We start from the raw sequence: 27,297 nt of genomic DNA, 5'->3' as shown, positions 1-27,297 counted from the left end.
ATGTTCACTGCCGCTAGCCCTGTTTCAGCTGCCACTACAGTCACAGCCACCACCACTGCCAGCACTGCTGCTAGTCTTTCTTCCTCAGTGGTGGTCACAGCAGCCACAACTTCCACTTCAGCCACGGTGAGCACACCTATGGCGGACTCACCTGCAGTTACACTTGCTTTACGGGCGGCCCTAGTTCCTCGTACCGTCACTGGACGGTCTTCTACCTCAGGTTCTAGAGGCCGGGGCCGTGGTCGCGGTCGTGCTCGTGCTCGTGCTACTCCAGCTCCTAGTACTTCTGTTACTCCTTCTGGCCTCGGACACGGGGACGACTCCCTCGACTCCCACCCTGAGTACCCGCAGGTAATTTTCGTTAATGGTGTACATCGTAAGAGGTTTTATAACTTGGTTGGCTGCGAGTTTCTCCATACCCGTTTCTTAGACCGTCTAGCACTTGAGAGGCTCGGTTTCTATGAGCCTGTTTGTGAGCTTTTACGGGGCACGGGGATGGTCGGACTCATCACTATGAGTGGCCACACCTTTCTGGAGCTGGGCCTTGAGTTCCTCAGCTCCTTCACCTTCTCCTCCGGGGCACACGACGCTGTCCCCACTAGTCTTTCTGTGTCTTTCCGGTTGTTCAACCGGACTTTTTCAATGACATTGGAGGAGTTTGGTACCAGACTCGGCCTTTCCTTTACGGGCGCCACTGTTGCCCCTAGGAAGGTCATTCGTCAGCTTTGGCGGACCTTAGCCCAGACCACCTTTCCCGAGCGAAAGCTCGCTTAGGTCCACCTTCCCCCTGCCCGTTACTTTCTTAGACTGATGGGGAGCACAATTTTTGACCGAAGGGAGCCAAACAACATCAACAACAACGAGCTCTCCATCTTAGGCGGTTACCTGAACATCGACTGCAAGGGTCCTTTTACCCTCAACATCGCCTATCTGACCGCCCAGTACTTCCTGGCCAAGGGGGAGACGGTCACGAGATCTATTGTCTGCGGTGGCATAGCCACCATTCTTGCCCGTTCCCTTTTTCCTGCCTGGCCTCATGACTTACCGTACCTAGAGGGAGATAGGTACCTGAGCCTAGCGTCTATGCACTCTCAGACCTGGCTGACTTCTAACTACCGGACTTGGAAGATAGACGGTTTCTTGTCCGTGGACCTTCCTTGTGACACCCTTCCCCCGTCTAGCCCATTTTCCTACTGTTGCACGGGGCGCCCGTCTACCACCCTTACCTGACTACCACCTCCAGGTCCGCCCACCTACTACCTTACCCGCCGCTATGAAGTGGCGTAGACTTGAGACCGGAGAGGGATCCGCACCTTCCACGGGTGGCCAGACATCCACGGCCACACCTACCCCGATCCATACTCCCACTCCTACTCCCGCACCCGCCGACCTGACACAGACACAGCCGGTATTACCGGCTAATTTTGAACCTCCACCACCCTTTGAGGCGTCCTCGGTCATGGACCAAGGGCGTCATGACGGTTTGTTAGTTGTGATTGCAAAGAGACAGGCTCGTATGGAGCAGGACATAACTTTGACTTTGTTCCCTCTATACGAGTAACACTTAAAGCGACACCGTCCGATCCCAGAGGGTTGGCCACACCCTTCCTTTTACTGGTACCCAGCTGAGGGTTACCCGGAGTGTAATACTCCGTATTTATAAGTCTTGGGGTACTCTATCGAGTAGGCCTTACTCTGTCGAGTAAGGGTAGATTGCGTTTTAGAAAAGTTTCTGACCTGTTGGGTACTCGATCGAGTAGCTGGGATACTCGATCGAGTAGGGGGGTACTCGATCGAGTACCTTGGGTACTCGATCGAGTAGCCGGTTTTACGGGGAGTTTTCTCGGGTTTTGTTAATTATGCGATTAAGATATATAAGCTTCGTCGTCATTATTCTAAATCACTTTTGCAAAACCTAATTTACTGTTTAAGAGAGAAAGCAAGCAAGTTCACCATCTTAATCGCATTGTTAGCAATTCCCTGAGTTTGGAAGGTCGGTTCTCATCGTTGGTTATACCGTTGAGTTCCTTGCGTCGAGGGTAAGATCTATGTACCCTTTTTATTGTCTTTCCTTTAATTTGGTTAAACCCTAATTTAGGATTTGGGGGTTTTATGAATAGTAAGTAATTGGTAGTCTTTATGTGTTATATGTTAGGAGGAGAATTCGTAGAAGAGGCGTTTTGAGACAGCTGTAGATACCGTCTGCGTGTTGTGCTTTCCAGGTAGGATTTCCTACTCAGTATTAGTCCCATAATGGGATATTGGTGATGTGCTGTAGTTAGTTGTTTGATATGATGATTGTATTGTGTTTGTGGTTGTGATTGCTGTTGATGGTTCTCGAGATGCGTTCTCGGCTGAGTGGGGTCACTTGCGGGAGTGACTTCACGCCCTAGTTTCGCCCTTCGTGGAACCCGCCACGGAAGGGGATGTGCACATTAATGGACAGGGTTATCGCTCGTACGATGAGCGGGGCTTAGGTGGGAACGGCTGCGGTCCCCCACTGGCAGGGCTGGTCCAGTGGACAGTCAATATGGAGATGATGGGAGTTGGTGGTGTATGTGTGTGTGACAGTTCAGCTGTCTGTTTGTCTTATTATTGTTATCTATATTGATTGTGTGATTAGTACTGACCTCGGTGTTGTTTTGTAAAACCTGCGGTGATCCATTCGGGGATGGTGAGCAGATATTGAACAGGTATAGAGATGATATTGGGATAGCTGGGATGGCCACGACATGACGATAGAGTCTTCCGCTGTAGTTTAGTATTTATTTACATTTCAGTTGAGAACAGATAGTTTGGAATAATGTATTGTACTTTCAGTTTGGTTTCGAGGATTGTACTTATTCATTAAATTACTTATAATAAATGTTGTTTCCGTTTTGTCTATTTGATTATCATACCTCGGGCAACCGAGATGGTGATGTCTTCATACCTGAGTGGTCCTGGTAAGGCACTCGGAGTATGGGGGTGTTACACGGAGTCTGCTAGTGAGGAGGAGGTGGACGAGGACCCGGCAGCGGCGGCGGAGAGAGCTCGAGCTGGGCAGAAGAGGAGGAGGGAGAGGGAGGTGGACCCGGACTTCATGGTGACGGTGGAGGACGTGCGTGAGAGTGATGAGGAGGATGACGAGTAGCTGCTGGTCTACTCACTTCCCCAGTTTTCAGGCTGGTTTGGGGAAGTTCGTTTTTTGTATGTCCATCTCACTCTTTTATTTAATTTGGCTCCTTTCTATTTTATTATTTTTCATTCTTTATTGGTTGTATATTCCCGTTCCCCTGTATATATCTGCTGGTGTATACTGGAGGACAACGAGGGCGTTGTCCGTTTTGGTTTGGGGAAGGTATTGCATCCTTTTGAGTCTGCATTTGCATTTGTTTTCCGTTCACGTTTATTTATTTCAGCTTGCATTGTAAATTTGTTTCAAAAAAAAAATTCAAAAAAAAATTAGAAAATTCCAAAAAAAATTCACGTTTATTTTTACATATAGGTTGAGTCGGAACGGTTGATTTCCGTGATGATATTGCACTATAACTTGTCATTTTACTTGAGCCTTGCACTTCTATTGATGGTTATTAGCTTTGTCATACGCATAGTTGATGTGACCATAATTAGAGCACATTTAGTCCCCGAATTAGCCTTGTTCCCATGCTTTTTAGTGCATATTTGGGTCATTTATTGTCTTTAGTTCTTTGTTTTGCATATTCTTTGAGGTTTTGATCCCTTGGTGGGAAAGGAGTGCAAACCTTGCATTTTCATGGCAAAATGAGAATAAAATTGATTGATTCAATGACCAAGCATCAATGAGAGACAAGATTAGAAGGCCTTTGTACATACTATAGTAGATGGGCAATGGCGCGAAAGGATCCTTGCATCCCCGAGGAAATCCCCAAGGATTTTATGATGGAAAGGAAGAAAAGAAGAAAGAAGTAAAGCTGTCCAGCAATCCGAGCGGATTGACTTGAAGACGCCCGTCCTCCACCTCCACAATCCGGCCGTATTCTCCCAAAGACGCCCGGGCAGCAAGCCCAGAAGACGCCCGGATTCCCAAGAAGACGCCCGGGCAGACACTGCTGAATCCGGTCGTCCCGTACCTAAGACGCACGGATTCCAAGGATTTTATGAAGAAAAGATCCTTGCATCCCCGAGGAAATCCCCAAGGATTTTATGAAGAAAAAGGAAGAAAAGAAGAAGAAAGCAGACTGCCCAGCAATCCGTGTGATGTGACCATAATTAGCGCATATTTAGACCCCGAATTAGCCTTGTTCCCATGCTTTTTAGTGCATATTTGGGTCATTTATTGTCTTTAGTTCTTTGTTTTGCATATTCTTTGAGATTTTGATCCCTTGGTAGGAAAGGAGTGCAAATCTTGCATTTTCATGGCAAAACGAGACTAAATTGATTGAATTCAATGACCAAGCATCAAGGAGAGACAAGATTAGAAGGCCTTTGTACATATTATAGTAGTTGGGCAATGACGAGAAAGTATCCTTTCATCCCCAAGGAAATCCCCAAGGATTTTATGAAGAAAAGGGAAGAAAAGAAGAAGAAACAAAGTTGAGCAGCAATCCGTGCGGATTGCCCTGAATCCGCCCGTCCTCCACAGCACAATCCGTGCGTCTTCTGCCAAAGACGCCCGGGTAAGCAGCCACCAGAATCCAAATGTCTTCTCCCGAAGACGCCCGTCTTCCCCTGCTACAATCCGCCCGTCCCGACACGAATACGCTCGGATTTCAGTCCAGCACAATTTTGTCTTCTTCAAGTTTCAAAGAAGGAAGCCCTTCCTTCGAAAAATACCGGCTTCTCCCTGCTCAATCTAAAAAGTGTAATTACTAGTTTAGCCCTTAGTTAACCCTAATACATCCACCTAATTTCCACTATAAATATCCCCATTAGTCTAATTAGAAGAGTATGTTCTTCTTATCAATTATTAGAGTAGTTAATATCAATCAAATCTCTCTTTAGTATTGTAATCAACAATTAATCAAGTTTTAATACAAGTTTTATTTCCTTAATCTCTCTTGTTCATCCTTTATTTTGGGTAATTGAAGATTATTTGGGTCATTATTGGGAGATTGACAACCTCTCAATCAAGCATCAAGTACTTCTTTTATTCTTCGCTTTATTATTGGAATCATTAGTAGGTATAATTCTCTTAATCCCTTTTAAATTATTGTTAATTACTTTCATTTGTTCATCATGTTTCATTTTGTTGGTATGATTGACAACCTTTCTAGCATGATCAACATGATAATGAGTGAGTAGTAACCTAGCTACGGTTAATGGGTAATTAGGGGAAACCAACATGGGGAATGATTCATGCTTAAATTAATATGCTTTCATGCTTTGTTTGCTTGCTTGTTTTGATCTCAACTCATGCACATGTTATGTTTGATGAAATGTGAGCCTATGAATCCTTGCATTTTTTACCCATCGCCTATCTTTTCAATGAGACTTGTAAGACATAAACCAACTCGAGTCTCATTAGACAATGCATGTTGTTGAGTTGGAAAGACTAAGTCGACTTGTAGGTGTTGTACAATCTAATCGATTCGGCTCCGGGACCTAAATTTTCCTAGGATTGTAAGATATAACCCAACTCAATCCATCACAACAATAATTGCTTGCTTATAATTTGAGAACATGTTTGTATGATCAATTCCCATGATTCCCCTATGACCCCATGATACCCTAGTGCTTTTTATCAATTGTTTACAACCCTTTTAATTCATCTTGCTTATTTATTTTCATTTCTATTTAGTTAGTGACCTTCTACATCAACCCAAATTGTGACACCCCTAAGACACCACTAGTTTCAATAGAAATCTCATCTCAATTCCCGTCCCTTGGGATCCGTCCTTTACTTGCCTCTTTACTAATTGTAGAGTTGTTTGTGAAGTTATAAATTGTGTTTTGATTTAGACGTGACCCAACGACAACATCTATTCAATTGTGAACACGAAACGGACCGTTCAAAAATGGCGCCGTTGCCGGGGACGGTGTTATCTTGATTTAGATTTTCTTATATTGTTATTAGTTGTGTCTTTCTTTGCCTTGGGGAAGTAAAAATCCTCAACGTTTGTTCTAATTGTTTTTAATTTGTTCGATATTTTGCAAGATAGACCTTATAGATTGTTTTGTAGAGGACCACTTAAGTATACCTTTCTTCAAAGATCTCATGCAAGCATTGGAAGACTTGGAAGCAAGTGAGGCTAAAAATATGTATTGGGAATTGGAGGTGGATCTTTTTGAGGCCGCTCTAGCTAATAAAGAACTTACTCATGCACAATCCGTATTGGTGCATAACATCCTTGTGGAAGCATGTCAACCCATAGAAGATGAGCAATCCATCCTAGAAGATATTTTACAAGCTCAAGAGCTAGAGGAACCCATCATGGAATTTGAATATGATGAGGATGATGAGAATGAAGTTGAATATGCTATGAGAATGGAATGTCTAGTGGAGATGGAGCAAATTCTCAATGGAACTCCAAAGGAGGAAAGTGAGGTACAAACTCCTACTTTAAAACCCCTTCCCCCAAATTTGAAATATGCTTACCTTGATGAATCAAAGACCAAACCCGTGATTGTTAATGATAGACTTGATGACAATCAATTGGGAAAATTGCTTGATGTGTTGAAACAACATGAAAAGGCTATAGGTTATAGTCTAGATGACCTTAAGGGGATAAGTCCCAACTTTTGCATGCATAGAATTCATCTAGGGGAAGACCATAGACCTACCATTCAACCCCAAAGAAGATTGAACCCCCACATGCAAGAAGTTGTCAAAGGAGAAGTTATGAAATTACTTGATGCGGGAATCATATATCCCATATCGGACTCTTTATGGGTTAGCCCCGTCCAAGTGGTATCTAAGAAAGGAGGTACCACGGTGGTGACAAATGAAAAGAATGAACTAATACCCACAAGGATGATCACCGGTTGGCGTATGTGTATTAACTATCGAAAATTAAACTCCGCAACAAGAAAGGATCATTTCCCCCTACCATTCATTGACCAAATGCTTGAGAGGTTAGCCTTCAACAAATTCTTTTGTTACCTTGACCGCTATTCGGGATTCTTTCAAATCCCTATACACCCGGATGACCAAGATAAGACCACCTTCACATGCCCTTATGGTACTTTTGCATATAGGAGAATGCCTTCTGGTTTATGTAATGCCCCCGCCACTTTCCAAAGATGCATGATGAGTGTCTTCTCCGATTACTTAGAGACCATAATAGATGTTTTTATGGATGATTTTAGTGTTTATGGAAAGGACTTTGACTCATGTTTGCATAATCTTTCTCTTGTGTTGCAAAAATGTGAAGATGTTAGTTTTGTTTTAAATTGGGAAAAGTGTCACTTCATGGTCAATGAAGGAACTGTTTTGGGTCATTTAATTTCGGAAAAGGGCATCGAGGTCGATAAAGCTAAAGTTGAGGTGATAGAGAAACTCCCACCTCCCGTGAATGTTAGAAGGGTGAGAAGTTTTCTCGGTCACGCGGGTTTCTATCGCAGTTTCATAAAGGATTTTTCAAAAATAGCAAAACCCCCCACTCAACTTTTGCTTAAAGATGCCCAATTCCAATTCACTGATGAGTGTGTTGAAGCCTTTAATAGAATCAAGGAAGCACTAATCTCGGCACCGATCATCCAACCTCCAAATTGGGAATTACCATTCGAGATTATGTGTGATGCTAGCAACTACGCCGTTGGAGCGGTTCTTGGCCAACGGGTAGGGAGAGCTCTTCACGCCATCTATTATATAAGCAAGACTCTTGACTCCTCCCATGTGAATTATGATACAACCGAGAAGGAGCTTCTTGGCATTGTCTATGCTTTGGACAAATTCCGTTCCTACTTGCTTGGATCCAAAGTGATTGTATTTTCGGATCACCGTGCTCTCCGACATCTCTTGATAAAGAAGGAGGCGAAACCAAGATTGTTGAGATGGATTTTGCTTCTTCAAGAATTTGACTTAGAACTAAGAGACAAGAAAGGAGCCGAGAATGTAGTGGCGGATCATTTGTCAAGGATCCGGTTTCATGATGAAAATGGAGAAACCTCGATCAATGACTCATTTCCCGACGATATTTTGATGGCCATTCAAACACAACTCGAAAGGCACATCACCCCATGGTTTGACGATTATGCTAATTATATTGTTGGAAAATTACTCCCTCCAAATTTGAATCACAACCAAAGGATGAGATTCCTATTCGAAGTGAAGAGGTACTTTTGGGATGACCCAAACCTCTACAAAGAATGTAATGATGGGCTCTACCGGAGATGCATCCCTCAATGGGAAGTCCAAGGAATCTTCGAAGGATGTCACTCATCACCCTACGGTGGGCACCATGGAGCAAGGAGGACCGTTGCAAAAATTCTTCAATCGGGCTTCTATTGGCCTACAATGTTTCAAGATACAAGAGAATTCATCATTCATTGCGATGCTTGTCAAAGAACGGGGAATATCTCTTGGAGGAATGAAATGCCACAAAGGGGCATTCTAGAGGTGGAGATCTTCGATGTTTGGGAAATCGACTACCAAGGTCCCTTTGTGACATCCAATGGGAATAAGTACATCCTTGTGGCCGTAGACTATGTCTCAAAGTGGGTGGAGGCAATTGCCACTCCAAATGATGATGCAAAAACGGTCACCAAGCTCTTCAAGAAGATAATCTTCCCAAGATTTGGAGTTCCTAGAGCAATCATAAGTGATGGAGGAATGCATTTCCATGAGAAGAAACTTGCATCTCTTTTGACCAAATATGGTGTTCAACATAGAACCGGCTTGGGATATCATCCTCAAATAAGCGGTCAAGTTGAAATTTCAAATAGCGAGATCAAACAAATCCTTGAGAAAGTTGTGAACAAGACCCGAAAAGATTGGAGCACAAAGCTTGATGATGCTCTTTGGGCTTATAGGACGGCCTATAAGACTCCCATAGAAGCCTCCCCTTACAAGCTTGTTTATGGAAAAGCATGTCATTTGCCAATCGAATTGGAGTACAAAGCTTTTTGGGCAATCCGAGCACTTAATCTTGATCTCAAATTGAGTGGTCAAAAGAGGATGATTCAAATTCAAGAGTTAGAGGAATTCCGACTACAATCCTATGAAAATGCAAAGATTTACAAGGAAAGAACGAAATTACTCCATGACAAGAGAATTAGACAAAAGGCCTTGCACAAAGGGGACAAAGTCCTTCTATTCACTTCCCGCTACCGACTTTTTCCAGGAAAGTTGAACTTTAGATGGATGGGTCCCTATGTGATAACCGAAGTTGGAAGATATGGAGATTTTGAACTCAAGGCGGAAGATGGAAGCAAGTTCAAAGTCAATGGTCAAAGATTGAAGCCATACTATGAAGGAGCGTTCATTGGAGAGGTCGAGGTCACCTACCTCGGGCCTTCTCATCCTTGAAAGAACCATCAAAGGAAGAGTTTGGTGGAGTCCTCCCTAAACCACCACTTGTAAATATACTAACCCTCTAACTTGTATTTATAATTTTATTTTGCACTTCTTTTAATAATAAGCATGGGCTATTTTCATAAGAGTAAGTGAGGGAGGGTCACTAACGAATTTTTATGAAGGAATGAACCAATTTTTAAGTGTGGGGAAGCATCTAGGAGAGGAAAGAAAGTCAAAGGAAGAATTCACAGCTTGAACACGTGCGTGTTCCCTGTAATCCGGCCGTCTTGCCAGAATCCGGGCATCCTGAGGAGAATCCGTCCGTCCTGCTAAGCCGAGAATTTGAAGATTTTGGGACTGAAGGAGAATCCGAGCGTCTCAGAAGGGAAGACGCCCGTCCTGAAGAATCCGGCCGGGTTTGCAGAAAGACGCCCGTCTTTCTACCTGTGCATTTCAAGAAAAATCCCTGGAAGGGAATCCGCCCGACTTCAGAAGAATCCGCCCGTCCCGATAAAAAGGAATCCGAGCGTCTCATGCTCGGGACGCCCGTCTTTTTGGCGTTATATTTTTGGAAATTTAGCAGTGAAAGAATCCGGGCGTCTTACCCAGAATCCGCTCGTCCCGAGAAGCCTGAATCCGAGCGTCTTCTGCTTGAATCCGCCCGTCTTCCCACGTTGATTTGACTCGTCTTTTCTTAATTAAAATTACACCCCACGTCACATTTAGTGACACATCACCCTTCCTTCCACTTGCATTATAAAACCCACCTCCTTATGACTCCCAAGCTTATCCAAATCACTCTCTTAACCCACAAAATCAAAAAGCCCAAATTTTCTAGGGTTTCCAAGAGCAACACTCAATCAACAAGGAGCATCTTTATTCCTTCACAAATCAAAAGAATCCAGCTCTATAATCAAGGAATGGCACCAAAGAGATCCTCATTTCGGAATAGGAGGAGACCAAGTATGAGGGGAAGTTCTTCTACCTCCCATGTCAACACATTAAGAAGGGAGCATGAAGAGATTGTAGATCTCACAAGGCTTGATGACTTCTCAAATGTGGAATTTGTCAATGATGTGCAAATATTAGTCTTCCACCGGCTTCTAAGAAAGAATATTCTTCCCACTAAGTTTTTATGTCATGCTACCTTGAGGAAACTTGGGATTTATCACCAAGTGGAAGCTCTCTTTGAAGTATTTGGTCTCTCAACCCTTTTTCGCATGTATGAACAAACTTATCGATCTCTTGTGCTTGAATTTTTGAGCTTTTTGAAGATTACAACCTTGAACAAAACAATATGCATAGAATTTAGGTTGGAGAATGTTTCTAGGATGATGACCCTTGTAGAATTCGCAAATGTACTCGGTCTCGATGTTTCGCCTACCCGAACATCGAAGCCAAAGAAGTATAGTGTTGAACCTTTGTGGAGGACCATGACCAGCCGGGACTTCATACACACCAAGGAATGTCTCGCTTTTCATATTCAAAATCCGATCTTGAGGCTTACTTATCGATTACTTTCGGGCACTCTACTTGCCCGCCGATATCCGGCCATAGTGAACCAATTAGACCTTGTGTTTATGGAATCCTACCTCAATATTCAAGGAAGAAGTGCGTACCACTTCAATGCACCTCTAGTATTACTAGAGAAATGGGCAAAGTTTAGGAATGGTGATGATGACGGAATGAAACACATTGTGAATGGAGGACTCATTACTAGGCTTGCGAAGCATTTCAACCCGAGATTCAATGAGAATAATGAGTATGCTCCTCTTTTGGGAAACACAAGGATAAACGAAGATCTTCTTCTTATTCATCACCATTGTATAACCCTTGAGGGGGTCGATAAGCGGATCAAGTGGTTAACGAAAGGAAGGGATCCGATTTATCTTCCAATGGCCGACCTGCCACGAATCTCCCAAAGAAGAGGACCTTTAGCTCCAATTCCATCCTACCTCATCCCTCCAAACCCAACCCAACCAAGACAAGCACCACCTCCAAATCCCCAACAACAACAACAAGAGCAACAATCCCGAGATGAAAAGATCAAAGTGCCTCCCTACCCATTTTCTTATCAACCGTATAACCATCCCAACCCCTTCATCTTTCCCCGTGACGACTTTGTCACGAGAATTATACAAGATTTGCACTTCCGCCAATACGAAACCAATGTGGACATTTACTATGCACTCTATCCTCAATACCACGATATGGTTCAAAAGGGAAAGATTAGTGAGGAAGGAGCATTTCCCTCATGGGCTCAAATGGACCTACTCTTCCCCAATTCGGAGAGGGCTAATGAAGGGGCAAACGGGAGACAAGAGGGGGGAAGCAACAACTCTTGCGGAGGGGACAAGGTGGAGCTTGAAAGTGAAGAGGACGAGTTCATGGACCCAAGTATGAGTGATGCATCAAAGGAGATATGGGATAGCGATCTAGAAGGAGATGATGCCGACCTCTAGAGCATTACTTCATAGCTAGGTGGAGCGGGCGAGAGGCACCCACCTAAGTTTAAGTGAAGTTCCCTCATCTCTTCTCTTTAATTTTTCAAGTTTCATGAAAAGAAGTTTGTGTTTTTTTAACTTGTATATTTATTAATCTTGATCATTGTTGGAGTAGTCCTCAGACCCATTGAGGTGTTCTCATTTTATTGTTCCCACCTTTCAAAATCCAAAATGACAAAATTAGTTTCATGCATTGCATAGTGTGTGCATAAACTACACCCATCCTTGGACATTAGCAATAATGTCTAGATCGGTTTGGGGAAGTTAATGCATACACAACGGGAGGTAATCTAAATTATCCTCTCCATCACAAACAAAAACCATGCATCATGTAGTGTAGATTAGTGTAGCTTGCATTTAGTGTAGAAATCATGCATCATGTTTGCATAATTTCCCATCATTTTGGCCATTGAGGACAATGCCCATATTAGTGTGGGGATGGGAAATTCTAACTTAACTTAACTTTTATTTAAAAATCTATTCTTGTTCACATTGATTGACTACGCCACATCCGAGACATGAGGATCATGAAGACCACATGGTATGATCTTTCCAATATCCTTTTTCCTCTTTATGTTAATGAATATGTGACTTTGTTTTGATTGATGCGGTATAACAATGTGAACTTAGGACTTGCAGTTAGTTTATATGTCATATTAGTTGATATAATCACTTGCATTAGGATGTATATAATAGTTGCATCATGGCATATAGTTGCTTTTAGATGAAATATTTTGAAAAGTGCCTAATTGAGAACTTTGACAAGAGCAACTAAGCCATTACAAATACTTTTTCAACTTAAGACTTTGCCTACTAGAATGGTTGTAAAACACCCTAGATTGTGTCATACTAGTGTCTTTTGACCGATGACCCAAAGCATAGTCAAGGGTTTGCATGTGAGTCACCTATCCTACCCCGTGATGTGATGTGGACTTGGTTAACTTGTCTAGGTGACCTTGATTGACCTTGTGGTAAGGCAACCCAAAAATACTTTCTATCAATAAGTTTGAAGTGCTCATTTCGGAAATTTTGTTATGTGGAGGTAATTTATTGCTAAGGAAATCTCAAATGTTATGAAATGATGAAATGTCGAGAAATTTTAGTTGTTTTGATGGAGGCATACCACTTCGATGTGCTTTGGAGAGGGATCCATTGAATTGGGCCCCCACACGGATGTGAATTCAACCGCCCAGAGACAGAGTGACTATCACCCCGAAAAGCTATTGCCTAGAGGTTAACCGGTTGCCTAATAAGCGATTGGCGAAAGTAAAGGACACTAGCCCGGAAGGGACAAACCCCATCTTAAATTTTTGAAATGTGAAAGTTAAACGAGGTCAATTTTGAATACTAGTCATATCCACCCTTTGTTTATAAAGATTTGAGCATTTCATTCCCAAAAAGCCCTTTGTCAAACCACTTTGTCGAGCTTGGGATGATCCATGACCTTTACTTTTGTAGAGAATTCGAGACTTGTCATGTCATATGCTACTAGCATCATAGGGATCATCATTCCACCACCATCCGATCGCTCTTGACGAAAGCATTTGGAAATTGAGGACGAAAGTAGTCTAGTTTAACACCATTTGGAGGTGATTTAGTGCCATCCTCTTAGCCTTAATAATTTGTTGAACTAGTATTTGTGAAGGATTATATTCTCTTAAATTTGTTCTCTCTTAGTTGCCTCCGCCACTTGATGAGGAAGTGGCTATTCCTTTTGCAGATGCATCCATTATTTGATTTTGTGTGCTTAAATGTTTGGATGTGTTGCCATTTTGGCAAGACCCACCTTGCCTTGCAAGAAGGCAACCTACCTCATGGTTGTCTTATTGTGAGTTGAAGGGGCGGAGTGAGACCCGCTAATTGTCTCATATCGGCTATGTTATTAGGTTAGTTTAAATAATGGTCCTAGTCTTTGTCACCTCTTTACTCGGGACGAGCAAAGGTTCGGTTTGGGGATATTTGATGTGACCATAATTAGCGCATATTTAGCCCCCGAATTAGCCTTGTTCCCATGCTTTTTAGTGCATATTTGGGTCATTTATTGTCTTTAGTTCTTTGTTTTGCATATTCTTTGAGATTTTGATCCCTTGGTAGGAAAGGAGTGCAAATCTTGCATTTTCATGGCAAAACGAGACTAAATTGATTGAATTCAATGACCAAACATCAAGGAGAGACAAGATTAGAAGGCCTTTGTACATATTATAGTAGTTGGGCAATGACGAGAAAGGATCCTTGCATCCCCAAGGAAATCCCCAAGGATTTTATGAAGAAAAGGTAAGAAAAGAAGAAGGAACAAAGCTGAGCAGCAATTCGTGCGGATTGCCCTGAATCCGCCCGTCCTCCACAGCACAATCCGTGCGTCTTCTGCCAAAGACGCCCGGGTAAGCAGCCACCAGAATCCGGCCGTCTTCTCCCGAAGACGCCCGTCTTCCCCTGCTACAATCCTCCCGTCCCGACACCAATACGCCCGGATTTCAGTCCAGCACAATTTCGTCTTCTTCAAGTTTCAAAGAAAGAAGCCCATCCTTCGAAATATATCGGCTTCTCCCTGCTCAATCTAAAAAGTGTAATTACTAGTTTAGCCCTTAGTTAACCCTAATGCATCCACCTAATTTCCACTATAAATACCCCCATTAGTCTAATTAGAAGAGTATGTTCTTCTTATCAATTATTAGAGTAGTTAATATCAATCAAATCTCTCTTTAGTATTGCAATCAACAATTAATCAAGTTTTAATACAAGTTTTATTTCCTTAATCTCTCTTTTGTTCCTCTTTTATTTTGGGTAATTGAAGATTATTTGGGTTATTATTGGGAGATTGACAACCTCTCAATCAAGCATCAAGTACTTCTTTTATTCTTCGCTTTATTATTGGAATCATTAGTAGGTATAATTCTCTTAATCCCTTTTTAATTATTGTTAATTACTTTCATTTGTTCATCATGTTTCATTTTGTTGGTATGATTGACAACCTTGCTAGCATGATCAACATGATAATGAGTGAGTAGTAACCTAGCTAGGGTTAATGGGTAATTAGGGGAAACCAACATGGGGAATGATTCATGCTTAAATTAATATGCTTTCATGGTTTATTTGCTTGCTTGTTTTGATCTCAACTCATGCACATGTTATGTTTGATGAAATGTGAGCCTATGAATCCTTGCATTTTTTACCCATCACCTATATTTTCAATGAGACTTGTAAGACATAAACCAACTCGAGTCTCATTAGACCATGCATGTTGTTGAGTAGGAAAGACTAAGTCGACTTGTAGGTGTTGTACAATCTAATCGATTCGGCTCCGGGACCCAAACTTTCCTAGGATTGTAAGATATAACCCAACTCAATCCATCACAACAATAATTGCTTGCTTATAATTTGAGAACATGTTTGTATGATCAATTCCCATGATTCCCCTATGACCCCATGATACCCTAGTGTTTTTTATCAATTGTTTACAACCCTTTCAATTCATCTTGCTTATTTATTTTCATTGCTATTTAGTTAGTGACCTTCTACATCAACCCAAATTGTGACACCCCTAAGACACCACTAGTTTCAATAGAAATTTCATCTCAATTCCCGTCCCTTGGGATCCGATCTTTACTTGCCTCTTTACTAATTGTAGAGTTGTTTGTGAAGTTATAAATTGTGTTTTGATTCGGACGTGACCCAAAGACAACATCTATTCAATTGTGAACACGAAACGGACCGATCACCGTGTGTCTTCCCCAGAAGACGCCCGTCTCCATCAACACAATCCGTGCGTCTTCTCCCCAAGACGCCCGGGCAGCAGCTCCAGAAGACGCCCGTCTTCTCCACAAGACGCCCGGGCAGAGACCACCGAATCCGCCCGTCCCGTGCTAAAGACGCCCGGATTCCAAGGCAGACCAATTTCGTTTCTTCAAGCTTAAAGAAAGATGCCCATCCTTCCAAAAAAATCGGTGTTTCCTTAAGTAGGGACTTAATCGTCATTTAAGCCCTTAGTTAACCCTAATTCCTACACCTAATCCCCACTATAAATACCCCATTAGTCTAATTAGAAGAGCATGTTCTTTTTAGCAATCTTTAATGTAGTTAATACCAATCAAATCTCTCTTTAATATTGTAATCAACAATTAATCAAGTTTTAATACAAGTTTTATTTCCTTAATCTCTCTCTTGTTCATCCTTTATTTTGGATAATTGAAGATTATTTGGGTTATTATTGGAAGATTGACAACCTCTCAATCAAGCATCAAGTACTTCTTAAATTCTTTGCTTTATTATTGGAATCATTAGTAGGTATAATTCTCTTAAATCCCTTTTTAATTATTGTTAATTACTTTCATTTATTCATCATGTTTCACTTTGTTGGTATGATTGACAACCTTGCTAGCATGTTCAACATGATAATGAATGAGTAGTTCCTTAGCTAGGGTTAATGGGGAATTAGGGGAAATCAACATGGGAAATGATTCATGCTTAAATTAATATGCTTTCATAGTTTATTTTGCTTGCTTGTTGTGATCTCAACTCATGCACATGTTATGTTTGATGAAATGTGAGCCTATGAATCCTTGCAATTTTTACCCATCACCTATCTTTTCAATGAAGCTTGTAAGACATAAACCAACTCGAGTCTCATTAGACCATGCATGTTGTTGAGTAGGGAAGACTAAGTCGACTTGTAGGTGTTGTACAATCTAATCGATTCGGCTCCGGGACCCAAACTTTCCTAGGATTGTAAGATATAAACCAACTCGATCCATCACAACAATAATTGCTTGCTTATAATTTGAGAACATGTTTGTATGATCAATTCCCATGAATCCCATATGACCCCATGACACCCTAGTGCTTTTTATCAATTGTTTACAACCCTTTTAATTCATCTTGCTTGTTTACTTTCATTGCTATTTAGTTTAGTGACCTTGTACATCAACCCCAATTGTGACACCCTTAAGACACCACTAGTTGCAATAGAAATCTCATCTCAATTCCCGCCCCTTGGGATCCGACCTTTACTTGTCTCTTTACTAATTGTAGAGTTGTTTGTGAAGCTATAAATTGTGTTTTGGTCTAGGTGCTCCTAACGACAAGTTACCGAAAAGACATTGTCCCGACCAAAAATGGCGCTGTTGCCGGGGACGGTGTTAACTTGATTTTGATTTTCTTATATTGTTATTGGTTGTGTCTTTCTTTGCCTTGGGGAAGTAAAACTCCTCAAGGTTTGTTCTAATTGTTTTCAAGTTGTTTGATATTTTCCAAGATGGACCTTATAGATTTTTTTGTAGAGGACCACTTAAGTATACCTTACTTTAAAGATCCATGCAAGCATTGGAGGCCTTGGAAGCAAGTGAGGCTAAAAATATGTATTGGGAATTGGTGGTAGATCTTTTTGAGGCTGCTCTAGCTAACAAAGAACTTACTCATGCACAATCCGAATTAGTGCATAACATCCTTGTGGAAGCATGTCAACCTATAGAGGATGAGCAATCCATCCTAGAAGACATCTTACAAGCTCAAGAGCAAGAGGAATCCATTATGGAATTCGAATGTGATGAGGTTGATGAGAATGAAGAACAAGTTGAATATGCTATGAGAATGGAATGTCTAATGGAGATGGAGCAAATTCTCAATGAAACTCCAAAGGAGGAAAGTGAGGTACAAACTCCTACTTTAAAACCCCTTCCCCCAAATTTGAAATATGCTTATCTTGATGAATCAAAGACCAAACCCGTGATTGTTAATGATAGACTTGATGAGAACCAATTGGGAAAATTGCTTGATGTGTTGAAACAACATGAGAAGGCTATAGGTTATAGTCTAGATGACCTTAAGGGAATAAGTCCCAACTTTTGCATGCATAGAATTCATCTAGAGGAAGACCATAGACCTACCATTCAACCTCAAAGAAGATTGAACCCCCACATGCAAGAAGTTGTCAAAGGAGAGGTTATGAAATTACTTGATGCAGGAATCATATATCCCATAACGGATTATTTGTGGGTTAGCCCCGTTCAAGTGGTACCTAAGAAAGGAGGTACCACGGTAGTGACAAATGAAAAGAATGAGCAAATACCCACAAGGAAGATCACCGGTTGGCGTATGTGTATTGACTATCGAAAATTGAATTCCGCAACAAGAAAGGATCATTTCCCCCTACCATTCATTGAACAAATGCTTAAGAGGTTTGCCTCTAACAAATTCTTTTGTTACCTTGACGGGTATTCGGGATTCTTCCAAATCCCTATACACCCGGATGACCAACATAAGACCACCTTCACATGCCCTTATGGTACTTTTGCATATAGGAGGATGCCTTTTGGTTTATGTAATGCCCCCGCCACTTTCCAAAGATGCATGATGAGTGTCTTCTCCGACTACCTAGAGACCATAATGGAAGTTTTTATGGATGATTTTTGTGTTTATGGAAAGGACTTTGACTCATGTTTGCATAATCTTTCTCTTGTGTTGCAAAAATGTGAAGATGTTAGTCTTGTTTTAAATTGGGAAAAGTTTCACTTCATGGTCAATGAAGGAATTGTTTTGGGTCACTTAATTTCGGAAAAGGGCATCGAGGTCGATAAAGCTAAAGTTGAGGTGATAGAGAAACTCCCACCTCCCGTGAATGTTAAAGGGGTGAGAAGTTTTCTCGGTCACGCGGGTTTCTATCGCCGTTTCATAAAGGATTTTTCAAAAATAGAAAAACCCCTCGCTCAACTCTTGCTTAAAGATACCCAATTCCATTTCACTGATGAGTGTGTTGAAGCCTTTAATAGAATCAAGGAAGCACTAATCTCGGCACCGATCATTCAACCTCCAAATTGGGAACTACCATTCGAGATTATGTGTGATGCTAGTAACTACGCCGTTGGAGCGGTTCTTGGCCAACGAGTAGGAAGAGCTCTTCATGCCATCTATTATATAAGCAAGACTCTTGATCCCTCCCAAGTGAATTATGATACCACCGAGAAGGAGCTTCTTGCCATTGTCTATGCCTTGGACAAATTCCGTTCCTACTTACTTGGATCCAAGGTGATTGTCTTTTCGGATCACCGTGCTCTCCGACATCTCTTGATAAAGAAGGAGGCAAAACCAAGATTGTTGAGATGGATTTTGCTTCTTCAAGAATTTGACTTGGAAATAATAGACAAGAAAGGAGCCGAAAATGTAGTGGCGGATCACTTGTCAAGGAGGATCCGGTTTCATGATGAGCATGGAGAAACCCCGATCAATGACTCATTTCCCGACGATATTTTGATGGCCATTCAAGCATAACTTGAAAGGCACATCACCCAATGGTTTGCCGATTATGCTAACTATATTGTTGGAAAAGTACTCCCTCCAAATTTGAACCACAACCAAAGAAAAATGTTCCTATTCGAAGTAAAGAGGTACTTTTGGGATGACCCAAACCTCTACAAGGAGTGTAGTGATGGGCTCTACCGGAAATGAATCCCTCAATGGGAAGTCCAAGGAATCATGGAAGGATGTCACTCATCATCCTATGGTGGGCACCATGGAGCAAGGAGAACCGTTGCAAAAATTCTTCAATCGGGCTTCTATTGGCCTACAATGTTTCAAGACACAAGGGAATTCATCATTCATTGCGATGGTTGTCAAAGAACGGGGAATATCTCTTGGAGGAACGAAATGCCACAAAGGGGAATTCTAGAGGTGGAGATCTTCGATGTTTGGGGGATCGACTACCAAGGTCCCTTTGTGACATCCAATGGGAATAAGTACATCCTTGTGGCCGTAGACTACGTCTCAAAGTGGGTGGAGGCAATTGCCACTCCAAATGATGATGCAAAAACGGTCACCAAGCTCTTCAAGAAAATAATCTTCCCAAGATTTGGAGTTCCTAGAGCAATCATAAGTGATGGAGGAACGCATTTTCATGAGAAGAAACTTGCATCTCTTTTGACCAAATATGGTGTTCAACATAGAACCGGTTTGGGATATCATCCTCAAACAAGCGGTCAAGTTGAAGTTTCAAATAGAGAGATCAAACAAATCCTTGAGAAAGTTGTGAATAAGACCCGAAAATATTGGAGCACAAAGCTTGATGATGCTCTTTGGGCTTATAGGACGGCCTATAAGACTCCCATAGGAGCCTCCCCTTACAAGCTTGTCTATGGAAAAGCATGTCATTTGCCAATCGAATTGGAGTACAAAGCTTTTTGGGCAATCCGAGCACTTAATCTTGATCACAAATTGAGTGGCCAAAAGAGGATGATTCAAATTCAAGAGTTGGAGGAATTCCGACTACAATCCTATGAGAACGCCAAGATTTACAAAGAAATGACGAAATTGCTCCATGACAAGAGGATTAGACAAAAGGCCTTGCACAAAGGGGACAAAGTCCTTCTATTCAATTCCCGCTACCGACTCTTTCCGGGAAAGTTGAACTCTAGATGGATGGGTCCCTATGTGATAACCGAAGTTGGAAAATATGGAGATTTTGAAATCAAGGCGGAAGATGGAAGCATGTTCAAAGTCAATGGTCAAAGGTTGCAGCCATACTATGAAGGAGCATTTATTGGAGAGGTCGAGGTCACCTACCTCGGGCCTTCTCATCCTTGAATGAACCATCAAAAGGGAGAGATTGATGGAGTCCTCCCTAAACCACCACTTGTAAATATACTAACCCTCTAACTTGTATTTATAATTTTATTGCATTTCTTTAATCATAAACATAAACTCTTTCCATGAGAGTAAGTGAGGGAGGGTCACTATCGAATTTTGAATGAAGGAAGGAACCAATCTTCAAGTGTGGGGAAGCATCTATGAGAGGAAAGGAAATCAAAGGAAAAATTCGCAGCTGGAAGCCGAGCGTCTTCATTGGAATCCGCCCGTCCTGCTGGAATCCGGGCGTTTTATGAAGAATCCGTCCGTCCCTCTAAGCTGTGAAATTGAAAATTTTGGGACTGTCAAAGAATCCGAGCGTCTCAGCAGGGAAGACGCTCGTCCTAAGGAATCCGCCCGAATTTGCAGAAAGACGGCCGTCTTTGCCTGTGCATTTCAAGAAATCTCACTGTCTAAAAATCCGTCCGTCTTTGAGAAAAGACGCCCGTCTTGTCTTCAGAGAATCCGAGCGTCTTGGGGTCGGGACGCCCGTCTTTGTGGCCTCATATTTTTGGAAAGTTAACTGTGACAGAATCCGGGCATCTTCACTTAAATCCGCCCGTCCCGAGAAGCTTGAATCCGAGCGTCTTCTACTCGAATCCGCCCGTCTTCCTGCGATAATTCGGCCCGACTTTTCTTAATTTTATTACACCCCACCACACAATTTGTGACACATCACCCTTCCTTCCACTTGTATTATAAAAACCCACCTCCTTATGACTGCAAAGCATATCCCAATCACTCTTTTACCCCACAAAAAAATTAAAAAGCCCCAAATTCCTAGGGTTTCAAAGGCAACATTCAATCCACAAGGAGCATCTTTATTGTTTAATAAATCAAAAATCCCAGCTCAATAATCAAAGAATGGCACCAAGGAGATCTTCTTTTAGGGATGAGAGGAGACCAAGGGTAAGAGGAAGATCTTTTACCTCCCACATCAACACATTAAGAAGGGAGCATGAAGAAATTGTGGAACTTACAAGAGTTGATGACTTCTCAAATGTTGAATTTATCAATGATGTGCAAAGACTAGTCTTCCACCGACTTCTAAGTAAGAACATTCTCCCTACTAAGTTCTTATGTCATAATACTTTAAGGAAACTTGGGATTTATCACCAAGTGAAAGCTCTCTTTGAAGTATTTGGTCTCTCTACCCTTTTCCACATGTATGAGCAAACTTACCGATCCCTTGTGCTTGAGTTTTTGAGCTTTTTGAAGATTACAACCTTAAACAAAACAATATGCATAGAATTTAGGTTGGAAAATGTCTCAAGGATGATGACCCTTGTGGAATTCGCAAATGTGCTTGGTCTCGATGTTTCGCCTACCCGGACATTGAAGCCAAAGAAATACAGTGTTGAACCTTTATGGAGGGCCATGACGGGCCGAGATTTCATACACACCAAGGAATGTCTCGCTTTTCATATTCAAAATCCGATTTTGAGACTCACTTACCGGTTCCTCTCCGGCACCCTCCTTGCTCGCCAAGATCCGGCGATTGTGAATCAACTTAATCTTGTGTTCATGGAATCTTACCTCAATATTCAAGGAAGAAGTGTGTACCACTTCAATGCGCCTCTTGTGCTACTCGAAAAATGGGCAAAGTTTAGGAATGATGATGATGATGGGATGAACCACATTGTAAATGGAGGGCTCATTACTAGGCTTGCGAAGCATTTCAATCTGAAATTCAATGAGAATAATGAGTATGCTCCTCTTTCGGGAAACACAAGGATAAATAAAGATCTTCTTCTTATTCATCATCATTGGATAACCCTTGAGGGGGTTGATAAGCGGATCAAGTGGATAACGAAAGGAAGTGATCCTATTTATCTACCAATGACCGGCCTACCATGAATTTCCCCAAGAAGAGGACCTTTATCACCAATCCCATCCTACCTCATCCCTCCAAACCCAACCCAAGCAAGACAAGCACCACCACCTCTAAATCACCACCAACAACAACAAGAGCAACAATCTCAAGATGAGAAGATCAAAGTGCCTCCTTACCCATTTCCTTATCAACCGTATAACCATCCCAACCCCTTTATCCTCCCCAGTGATGACTTTGTCACGGGAATTCTACAAGATTTGCACTACCGACAATATGAAGCTACCGTGGACAATTACTATGCACTCTATCCTCAATACCACGATATGATTCATAGGGGAAAGGTTAGTGCAGAGGGAGCATTTCCCTCTTGGGCACAAATGGATCTACTCTTCCCCAATTCGGAGAAGGCAAATGAAGGGGCAAACGGGAGACAAGAGGAAGGGAGCAACAATTCTTGCGGAGGGGACACGGTGGAGCTTGAAAGTGAAGAGGACGAGTTCATGAACTCGAATATGAGTGATGCATCAAAGGAGATATGGGATAGTGATCTAGAGGGAGATGACGGGGATCTCTAGAGGATTACTTCATAGCTAGATGGAGCGGGCGTGAGGCACCCATCTAAGTTTAAGTGAAGTTTCCTCATCTCCTCTCTTTAATTTACAATTTTCTTAAAAGAAGTTTATGTTTTATTAACTTGTATTTTATTCAATCTTGATCTTGGTTGGAGTAGTCCTAGGAACATAGAGGACTAACACCTCGACCACATTGAGGTGTTCTTATTTTATTGTTCCCACTTTTGAAAATCCAAAATGATAAATTTAGTTTCATGCATTGCATCTTGTGTGCATGAACTACACCCAACCTTAGGACATTAGAAATAATGTCTAACTAGGTTTGGGGAAGTACATGCATAAGCAACGGGAGGTAATCTAAATTACGCTCTCCGTCATAAACAAAAAAAACCATGCATCATGTAGTGTAGATTAGTGTAGCTTGCATTTAGTGTAGAATTCATGCATCATGCTTGCATGATTTCCTATCATTTTGGCCATTGAGGACAATGCCCATATTAGTGTGGGATGGGGAATTCTAACTTAACTTTTATATTCAAAAATCCAAAAAAACTTGAAAAATTTCGAAAAAACCATAAAAATTTGAAAATTTGAAAAACCAAAAACAAGTTCATTTCCTTTGTAGTGTAGTCATGTATATATGGTTGTATATATTGTGTTTGTTTTATCCTTATTCACATTGATCGACTACGCCACATCCGAGACATGAGGATATTGAAGACCGCATGGTATGATCTTTCCAATCTCCTTTCTCCTCTTTATGTTAATGACTATGTGGCTTTATTTTGATTGATGCGGTATAACAATGTGTACTTAGGACTTGCATTTAGTGTATATGTCATATTAGTTGGTAGAATCATTTGCATTAGGATGTTTATATGTTAGTTGCATCATGGCATGTAGTTGCATGTTAGAAAATTTTGCGAAACCGTCTACTTGGGAAGCTTGACAAGTGTATATAGGCTCTAGTAGATGCTTTTTCTTCTTAAGACTTTGCTTGTTAGAATACTTGTAAAACACCCTAGGATGTGTCATGCTAGTATCCTTTGACCCATGAATTAAGGCCTAGTCAAGAGTACCTTGTGGTGTGATAACTCCTTGGCTACCGTTTATTCCAAGGTGACCCTTGAAACCATGCATCCATCCATCATCCATGTTCTACCACATTTTTGTCATCAAAGGGAATGGGCACAAAAAGAAATCAATTTGAGTTCAATGAAATGAAAAGTGTGTAGACACCTCAAAATGTCTACCTAGCCTTAAGGGTACCCGGTGATGAGGCTAAACCTAAATGATTAAATGAAAATTGACAATGTTAATAATTTACGGCTCTTTACGCTTATTTTCCGAGAAATTACTGAAAATGACCCAAACCCACCGAAAAGCCTTATATTCTCATTTAACCCCATTTCGTGTTATAACCATTTGATAAAACTCAAGAGTTTTAATTAGTCAAGTGACTTATTATTGGCCCGAAACCAATAAAATACGATGGAGTTATAATTATTTAGTGCACAGCTCACAATTGTTCGGTTAAACCCAATTTGTCAACACCAAAAATTTGGTTGATTAGTTGTCCGAGGAAATAATAAGGAAAGCTAGTGTAGTGCACTAATCCTAGTCAAAATAAGATGCATACTATCCCATAAAGCGTGATGCCAAGGATAGAATTTGTCAGAAAATAAGATTAAAGTTGCCAACTAGTTTATCATGTTGGAGGAATAATTATCAGAATAGTTAGAAAGTTGATCAGAACACCAATTCATATATACCGTAGGACACAAGTCAATCAGACCATATAAATACACGGTTGTACCCATACAAAAGAGGACACAGAAGAGAGGACGAACACAATATTGCGAGAAGCACACAAATACGCGATCAAGCTCATGATTAGATCCCGAAACACTACTCTTACACTCCGTCTCAAATATTATCCTAGTTTTAAAATCAAACCATTCAATAAATCGTCTCAGTTTCAATATAAGCGCATAAGAGCCGTTAATTAAAGACAAAGTCGAAATTCATTAATAGTCAACATCCACATAGGTCTGAGGGTACCAGATTAAAATAAGTTTTTTCTTTTTTTTTTATTTAATTCTTATATTTTGTCTTTTTTATTTATATTCTCTATTTTATTGTATTTACTAACCTAGTTAATTTGTTTTTGTAAATAATTTGTATTAAATTGTATAATTAACCTTCTTTTCGTCTTAATTTCGTCAAATATATAATATTACAAATAAATAGTAGAGGCCGTCAGTTTGATGGGCGATCCGGGTGCCTAACACCTTCCCTGATCGTACCTTTACCCCCGAATCCGCAATCTTTGGTTCAGACCGGAGTGACGGATCAGTCCCTATACCAGGGATCAAAATGGGCCTTTTCCGTTAACTTTATTTTTGTATGTTTTTTATAAAACCTAGTGGCGACTCCATACTATTTACTTATTTTCAAAATTGAGATTTTTTTCAGGGATCTCACAGTGGCGACTCCAAGCATACAACTTCCCTGACGAGGAAATATTTGTTATAGATGATGAAGCGTGGCAGTTATTTTTCGATGGCGCATCCAATCAAAAGGGATATGGCATAAGGGTACTTTTGATTTCACCAGATGGGGCACATATCCCTCTTTCAGTTAAGTTAGATTTTAGCGTCATAAATAATGAAGCAGAATATGAAGCGTGTATATTAGGACTTCGAGCGGCAGCAGCCTTGGGGATTAAAAACTTCAGAGTATACGGAGATTTGTCACTCGTTATAAATCAGATTTTGGGAAAATGGAAAGTCAAAAGTGAGGGCCTGGCACTTTACCAAACATACCTAGAAACCATTCTCAAGCATTTTGACGATCCGAAGTTCATTTATTTATCTCGAGATGAAAACCAATTTGCAGATGCTCTAGCCAAATTGGCGTCGATGATCAATATTCCAAATGAATTAGAAAATATCCCATTATGCATTGAAAGAAGAGAGGAACCATGGTTCATAGACGTATTGAACTACCATTTAGGAAGTGGCTTTCCGCCAGATTCTGATGTCAGGACGCAGCGCGCTATCAAAAGGTTTGCAGCACAATTTCTTCTTAGTCAAGGAAAATTGTACAAGAAATCTCAGCAAGGGGTACTCCTTTTATGCGTGGATGAAAAGGAAGCTCAAAGAATTATGGAAGAAGTGCATAATGGTACTGCGGACCGCACATGAACGGTCGAATCTTAGCAAAAAAGATAATGCGGATATGATATTTTTGGTCGACACAGGAACATGATTGTACTCAGTACGTTAAGAAGTGTCATAAATGCCAGATTTATGCCAATGCACAACATATACCACCTTCATTGCTGTACAATTTGGCATCACCTTGGCCATTTTCAATATGGGGCATAGATATAATTTGCAAAATCACTCTCAAAGGAACCGGAGGACATGAATTTATATTAGTAGCAATCGACTACTTTACTAAGTGGGTTGAGGCAGCGTCTTATGCTACCTTGACTTCTAAATATGTTGCCAAGTTCATCACCGAAAACATAATTTGTAGGTATGGTGTCCCTCATGAGTTGATTAGTGATCATGGTTCCCATTTTAAGAAAGATGTGGCTGACTTACTAACACATTACAAGATCCAGCAGCGTAAGTCGTCTACGTATAGACCACAAATGAATGGGGCAGTGGAAGCGGCGAATAAAAATGTGAAAACTATAATTGAAAAGATGACAGAAAAGTATCATGATTGGCCTGCAAAGTTGCCTTTCGCCTTATGAAGATATCGTACGTCGGTTAGAACACCAACCGGTGCAACACCATATTCACTAATCTACGGGATGGAGGCAGTACTTCCTATAGAACTTGAAATTCCCTCTCTTAGAATCGCATTGGAAAGCCAAATACCGGAAGTGGATTGGGTACAAGCTCGATATGAAGAATTGCTATTAAAAGATGAGAAAAGACTAGCAACTCTTAACCAAGTTCAGTTATACCAAAGAAGGATTTCTCGTTCTTTTAATAAAAAGGTCAGGGCAAGGAACTTAAAAGATGGAGATTTAGTTCTTAAAGAAATACGGGCACCGGTCAGAGACCCGAGAGGCAAGTTTAAACCAAATCGGGGCAGCCTTACATAATTAAAAAGATTTTAAAAGGAGGGGCGATTAAGGTAAACCGAGGCATATAGAAGGGGTTGAGTTCAGTCAATTAACCAATCTTGATCAGTTGAAGAAATATCATGTGTAAGTATACCAAAAAAAAGACCCCTCCCAGGTCGGAAAAAAAAAATTAATGTTAAGTAAAAGAGTAAAATAAAAAAACGCAGCAACAGTCCAAAAAAAAAACCAAAAGGACCATCTCAGGTCTAATGGAA

At 41.1% G+C, this 27,297-nt stretch overlaps 1 protein-coding gene across 1 annotated transcript; it reads left to right on the top strand.

Annotated features, from left to right (window-relative positions):
* LOC141630983 (uncharacterized) lies at nt 1-26,704 on the top strand. The gene is made up of 3 exons (XM_074443712.1): nt 1-280; nt 25,414-26,063; nt 26,201-26,704. The coding sequence occupies exons 1-3, from the start codon at nt 1-3 to the stop codon at nt 26,702-26,704; spliced, it is 1,434 nt and encodes a 477-aa protein (XP_074299813.1).
* Nucleotides 26,705-27,297: the final 593 nt, after the last annotated feature.

The sequence above is a fragment of the Silene latifolia genome, chromosome Y, assembly GCF_048544455.1.
Source record: "Silene latifolia isolate original U9 population chromosome Y, ASM4854445v1, whole genome shotgun sequence".
Taxonomy (NCBI): Eukaryota; Viridiplantae; Streptophyta; class Magnoliopsida; order Caryophyllales; family Caryophyllaceae; genus Silene; species Silene latifolia.
This window is presented reverse-complemented; position numbering and strand designations above follow the sequence as displayed.

Bases quoted from the DNA above. Each gene is read 5' to 3' on its own strand.
- LOC141630983 (XM_074443712.1), top strand. From the start codon at position 1: ATGTTCACTGCCGCTAGCCCTGTTTCAGCTGCCACTACAGTCACAGCC. The intron at 281-25,413 runs GTACTTCTGTTA...GATTTTTTTCAG, and splicing joins TCGTGCTACTCCAGCTCCTA to GGATCTCACAGTGGCGACTC. The intron at 26,064-26,200 runs GTACTCCTTTTA...TGGTCGACACAG, and splicing joins ACAAGAAATCTCAGCAAGGG to GAACATGATTGTACTCAGTA.